We start from the raw sequence: 6,814 nt of genomic DNA on the forward strand, positions 1-6,814 counted from the left end.
AAATAACATAAACTCACTCTCATAACTCCATCAACCCATTCACACATTTGTCAACTCATAAATTTCATCCTACCACTTACTCACTCAATCATTGACTCACTCACTCACTCACTCACTCACTCACTCACTCACTCACTCACTCACTCACTCACTCACTCACTCACTCACTCACTCACTCACTCATTCGTGCTAACTCACTCATTCACTTACTCAATCACTCATTACTCTCTCACTCATTCATGCAATCACTCATTCGTGCAACCATCAAAATGTCCAACCAATCAGATAACTGTTACAAGGTTTCTAACAGGAGAAACGAAGATATTCATGTATAACAAGCTAATCGATATGAAGTTAAACCTCGGGGTTCCTCTGTGTTACGCTGACGTCACTCTAAATTAATTCTTGTTTGACTCTGTGACATATGGAACTATATGACTGACCTTTTTTCGATTCAATTTTTTTAAATTATCTTTTATTGTGTGTACGTCACCCAAGGAGCCGAGGCTGGAAACGTTTCTGAATAAATAAATTTATTTATTAATAAATAAATTAATTAATTAATGTGTAAGGGTTGTGGTTAACTGAAAACTGTATCATTGTTCACAATTTAAGTTATTAAAAACGTACCAGTATGATGATGATAATAACGGTGATAACTATTTAATATCGGATGTCTTTGTTCTATGAGTGTTGATTCGGCTAGTCGTAAATTATAATGGTTGCTATTGTAATGAAAGATTTCAACATTGTGGTACTAGACAAGTAAGTTAGAAACTGAACTGAGACAAATGAATATAGGTAAGTTAGGTCGTGAGTTTCTTCATTAGCTTGGTAGTCGTCATACCAATATATTCGGAATTATGGTGCCCACACTCACCAATATTACGTTTGAATAAATTTATTAGATGGCTGTGATCCATTATCGATTCTGGCCTACTAGTGCAGTTGGTTTTCATCACAAGAGATGACGATCTTTGGTTGGAGTAGTATATTCGTACTGTACTATCATTTTCGTTTGTCGCTTGGACGTTATTTTTTATGATTTTTTTCATAACTTTTTTTAATCCCGTTCGAAAGCAGTTGGCATGTGGTTCTTATAATAACATAGTAATATATTAAACCAACAATATACTATTAAAAACAAATTGACTGGTTGCATTCCGGAGCGTCTGATATATTTAAAATCTGCTCTTTGCTTCGCTTCTTTTTATGAACAATGGATTTGACAAAGGCGTTAAATTAATTAAAGGAATACAACAACAACTACTACTACCTACTACTACTACCTACTACTACTACTATACTACTACTACTACTATACTACTACTACTACTATACTACTACTACTACTACTATACTACAACTACTGCTACTACTAAACCCACTACTACCATTACTGCTGCTACTTCTTCTGCTACTACTTCAACAACTACTACTAATGCTGCTACTACTACTACATTACGACTGCAACTACTACTAACTGCTACTACTAACTTCCATTACTACTACTGCTATTACTACAAGCAGTAACACTATATAATTATAATCTCAAAATCGATTTGTAATAATAAAGTTTCCTATCTAAATATACAAAACTTTATTTATTTGTTGAGCAAGAAAAGTTTTATTAATTTTTATCATAATAAGATTAATAATAATCATTATTATTATTATTATTGTTATTTTATCAATGAAAATAATAATAAACTAGATTTATAAAAACACTTCTGCAAAGATGAATAAAAATGATAATTGAAAATATGTATAATTTTTTGTGAAAACTAAATAAAGCAGTTTATTTTCAAGTGAAATTTCATCTTTTATAAAACAAATCTCAAAAATAATTTGAGTTATAATAAAAATAATAAAAAGTTAATAAACAGAATTAATTAATTAATCAGTCAAATGAATGGCAGTAGAGTAGCAGTAACAACAGTAATTTTAGACGAAAGAATTTTTAAAGTAAAATTATGGAAACTTGTGTAAGCACAGTTTCTTATAATGACAAATAACAATAAAAGAATAATGAACAACACACACACATACACACACACACATACAGACAGACACATATATATATATATACGATCATACACACACACACATACACACACACGCACACAGACACACACACGCACGCACACAAACATAGAGTTTATTTCAAACTGTAAACAGCCCTTGCAATGATATCGACTGCCTCATAGATCTGGGGCTCATTTATGACGAGGGGTGGGGCGAACCTTATTTTGTCGTCGTGGGTGGGCTTGGCAAGGAGTCCCAGGTCCCTGAACCTCAGACACAGCTCCCAAGCGTTGTACCCTGTAAATTGAAAAGAGGTGCAGTTTAATTTATTAATTTATTCATAATTGATTTTAAAATTATCAATTAAAAAATTAAAATTATAATAAATTTTAAGTGGGAGTTTGAAAAATCTCTGACACGCTCCTGAACACGCTCACACGAAAACAAGCATACACACGTGTGAAAACATAAAAAAACACCAAAACAAACACACACTTACGCACGCACACACACCAACACACAACAAAAACTCACGTTCATCGACTACGATGGCATTGAGCAACCCCTTTCCCCGGACAGTCTTCACCACTTCCTTCGGCAACTTCTTCAGCTCAGTCCTGAAAATTTTTCCCATTTTTTCTGCATTCTCAGCCAGGCTTTCTTCCTCGACGACCTGGCGAGCGTGGCAGCGGCAGCACGTGGAAAAACGCATCGAAATGAAAAATAATTTCATCGGAATGAAACGTGCACACAGCGTCGAAAAATCCGTAAGAAACATTTTCGAATTTTGATGACAGCAAAAACACACGCCACTGACCACTAACTACTAACTACTGACCACTAACTACTGACCACTAACTACTAACTACTGACCACTAACTACTGACCACTAACTTCTAACTAGTGACCACTAACTAGTAACTACTGACCACTAACTACTGATCACTAACTACTAACTACTAATCACTAACTACTAACTACTGACCACTAACTACTAACTACTGACCACTAACTACTGACCACCGACCACTGACCTTCAAAGCTTCAATAGCCACTCTGCAGGCCAGTGGATTGCCACCGAATGTCGAACCGTGCTCGCCTGGCTTGATCTGAAGCATTATTTCGGAGTCGGCCAGAACTGCTGAAACCTGTCGAAGGAAAAATTATTTAATTATTCATAATTATTCATATTTATATTATATTATAATTAATATCTTTAAGTATGATGTATAGTTAATACAATACAACACAACACAACACAATAGAATACAATAAAACACAACGCAACGCAGTACAATACAACACAACACAATCTAGAGATACAAAAAATACAGTACAAAAAATACAATACAAAAAATACAATACAAAAAATACAATACAAAAAATATAATACAAAAAATACAATACAAAAAGTACAATACCGGATACACTCCTCCAGCCAAAGCTTTTCCGAGTATGACCATATCCGGACGTACGTTCTCGTGGTCCACACACAAACGCCTGAGTAACAATTTGACGTCGTCACCATCGGTGAAAAAAGTATTATAAATGAATGACTCTCATATTCTCCTCGCCGCTTCCCAGTGAGTGCAAAATTTTTAAACCACGAATTCGAGACTTTGATCGATGAAGAACTGCTACCAGGAAGGTATAACAACGCTTTCATGAATCACCGTACATTATGTACAGCAGTACATTTTACAAAATGTACTGCTGTTAAATTTGTTCTCTCTCTACCTATTCCTCCTCTCTGTTGGAGGAATAACACTCGTCGCTAAACTTAATTAACGATCCCCTCTGCAACCATTATTGCGTCCAATTTGAAGTAGAAACGTTGAATTAGTGATAGGATGAATGAATAAACGAACGAATGAACAAAAAAGTGAATGGATAAACGAAAAAAAGAGTGAACGAACGAACGAATGAACAAACAAACGAACGAACGAACGCAGGAATGAACGAATAAAATAACGAACGAACGGATGAATAAAAAAACAAATGATCAAACGAACAAATAAATTGTCTAAAAACAACAGAAACAAATTCGCAGAACATGCCTGCCAGTTCTGGCGAGTCCAGTTTGAACTTCATCGGCAATGAAGAGGACATTGTTCTTTGTGCAGACCTCTCTGACCATGGTCAGGTAGCCCTCGTCTGGGACAACCACCCCACTCTCGCCCTGGATGGGCTCTACCATGAAGGAGCACACCAGGGGGTCCCTCGTTGCCTCCTTATACGAGACGATGGTGGTGGTGGTGATGAGGATGGTGGTGGTGACGATAGTGATGATGAGGATGATGATGATAATAGTAATGATGATGATAATGGTAATGATGATGATAATGGTAATGATGATGATAATGTTAATGATGATGATAATGGTAATGATGATGATAATGGTAATGATGATGATGTAAATAAAGCAGGCGATGATGATAACGCCGATGTCTGATATACGAAAATGAATGTAAAATAAATGAAACAAATGTATTGACGGCCAGCGTAACGTGACATCTATAGCATCCAGAATAAAAACAGAAAAAAAAACAGAACCATCCCCCTCACATCTAGCGCCTTGATGTCGTTGTATGGGACGTTGATGAAGCCGGGCACATAGGGCCCAAACCCTTCGTAGCAAGTTGGGTCCGTCGAACTCGAGACAGCCGCCAGTGTTCGACCCCAAAAATTTCCTTCGGCAAAAACATGTTTGGCCTGGTTCTTGGGAATTTTTTTGACGTTGTAGGCCCATTTGCGAGCCAGCTTTGTGGCTGTTTCCCCGCCTTCCACACCTTCATTAGCAGTTAATTACAAAAATAATTAATCATAAATTAAAAAATGTCGGCAAGGAGTAATTAATTATTTAATTAATTGTTATTTAATTTAATACAGAACACAAATTTAGGAGATAAATAATAAATTAAACTAACAAAAGATCCTAAAAAATTAATTTAAAAAATAACACTAAAAAACAAGAATAAAACAAATATGAAATAAATTGAAGAGTTTTCAACCCTACAAAATCCTCTGAGGACTGGAACAAACACTAACCAGTATTCATAGGCAGGACTCGATCGTAACCGAACAGCTTGGTAACAAACTCGGAGTACACCCCAAGCCAGTTGTTGTAGAAGGCCCTGGAGGTCAAGGTCAACGAGGCGGCCTGTTCCTGAAGGGCATGGACGATTCGAGGGTGGCAGTGACCCTGGTTGACCGCGCTGTACGCGCTTAAGAAGTCGTAGTATCGTCTGCCATCCACGTCCCAGACGAAGACTCCTGTGACGAAAAGAGAAAAATGGTCTTTCATATTATTGTTCATCTTCACATCAATTATTCATCCGTCTGTCTGTCAGTCTATTCATTCATTCATTTATCAATTCTTCCATCTATCTGTCCATCTATTTGTTTATCCATTCATCCGTCCATACATTTATTCATCCATCTATCCATTCATCCATCTATCCAATCCTTAGAAAACAAAATGTGATTGAATGTTTGTTCATTGCAAACGAAAGATGGACAAGTCAAGTCTGATTATGTTTACGTGCAAACACATGTTTAAAAATTGATATTTTTTTGTCACTGTTTGTTCGCGACCTGGTTTCATTCATTCATTCATTCATTCATTCATTCATTCATTCATTCATTCATTCATTTTTTTTGTTCGTTCGTTCGTTCATTCATTAATAACACCTAATATGTAATTAAATTGATGATTGAAATTTGAGTCGGATATATATCCCGAAAAGAAATTATTCATCAATAATAAAATAATAAATAATAATTATAATAATACAAAATAACACCAAATAATAATATAATAATAATTATAATCTAATGGATAAATTAATGAAATGTCATCCGATCGGTGGTAAAACCAAAATAGAATAAAAGTAGTAGTAGTAATGGTAGAAGTAGTAGCAGCAGCAGTAGTTGTAGTAGTAGTAGTAGCAGCAGTAGTAGTAGTTGTAGTAGTAGTAACAGTAGCCAAGGCATCTACAGAAAGGTTATAGCAGTGGTAATACTAGCGTCTGCAGTAATAATTGTTATTATTACGAATGCAATTTATTTATAACTCAACTTTTTTTAATAATATTTTTAAGCTATTTGGTCCAATTGGTATATGTGTTTGTGTGTGTGCGTGCGTGCCTATGTGTGTGTGTGTTTGTGTGTGTGAGTATGTGTGAGTGTGTGTGTTTGGTGTGTGTGTGTAGCGGTGGCAACCGTAGTAGTCTTAACAGCGGGAAAAACGCAGTAGTAGTAGCTGCAGATGTAGCAACAGTAGAAATAGTAGGAGAAAAATCAATCATAATTAATGTTTAAAAAATAAAATAAACTCAAACAAATGAACGTAAATAAGTCAATGAGACCCCAACCTTTCCCCCTACTAAGGGCCACAGGGAGGGGGTGATAATTATGGGCCCCGTATTTTTCATCCTTTTCGAGAATTTGGGCCGACAACTTGCCGATTCCTTGTAGCTCAGAATCCGGAATAACGCTACTGGCTGATTTGTGAAGCGTTCTATTGCCGCTACTGCTGCTACTGCTACTGCTGCTTTTTCTGCTATCGGTCTTGCTTCTACTGCTGCAGCTGCTGAAGACGAGTGACTTGGAGTTGTCGAGAATTTTGGAGATTTTTAAGAGTTTTGACGTCATTTTTTAGCCTGTTTTGATGTCGTTGTTGATGTTTCTGTGTTGTTTAAATGATAGAAATTATGATGATGATAATAATAATTATTATTATTATTAAAAATGATGATGGTGATGATGATAGCGATAGAAATGATGGTGA

General features: G+C 35.9%; 1 protein-coding gene across 1 annotated transcript in view; it reads right to left on the reverse strand.

Annotated features, from left to right (window-relative positions):
- Nucleotides 1–1,585: 1,585 nt before the first annotated feature.
- Nucleotides 1,586–6,814, reverse strand: part of HELRODRAFT_101030 (hypothetical protein) — a 6,111-nt gene continuing 882 nt past the window's right edge. Inside the window, exons 4-12 of the mRNA XM_009023008.1 lie at nt 6,399–6,712; nt 5,074–5,298; nt 4,591–4,814; nt 4,079–4,255; nt 3,728–3,735; nt 3,447–3,525; nt 3,056–3,173; nt 2,560–2,694; nt 1,586–2,322 (exon numbers count right to left, since the gene is read on the reverse strand). Coding sequence (XP_009021256.1) covers nt 2,159–2,322; nt 2,560–2,694; nt 3,056–3,173; nt 3,447–3,525; nt 3,728–3,735; nt 4,079–4,255; nt 4,591–4,814; nt 5,074–5,298; nt 6,399–6,678 — 1,410 coding nt within the window. The 5' untranslated portion in view covers nt 6,679–6,712 and the 3' untranslated portion in view covers nt 1,586–2,158. The remainder of the gene's footprint in view (nt 2,323–2,559; nt 2,695–3,055; nt 3,174–3,446; nt 3,526–3,727; nt 3,736–4,078; nt 4,256–4,590; nt 4,815–5,073; nt 5,299–6,398; nt 6,713–6,814) is intronic.

The sequence above is a fragment of the Helobdella robusta genome (genome assembly GCF_000326865.2).
Source record: "Helobdella robusta unplaced genomic scaffold HELROscaffold_34, whole genome shotgun sequence".
NCBI classification, from domain to species: Eukaryota; Metazoa; Annelida; class Clitellata; order Rhynchobdellida; family Glossiphoniidae; genus Helobdella; species Helobdella robusta.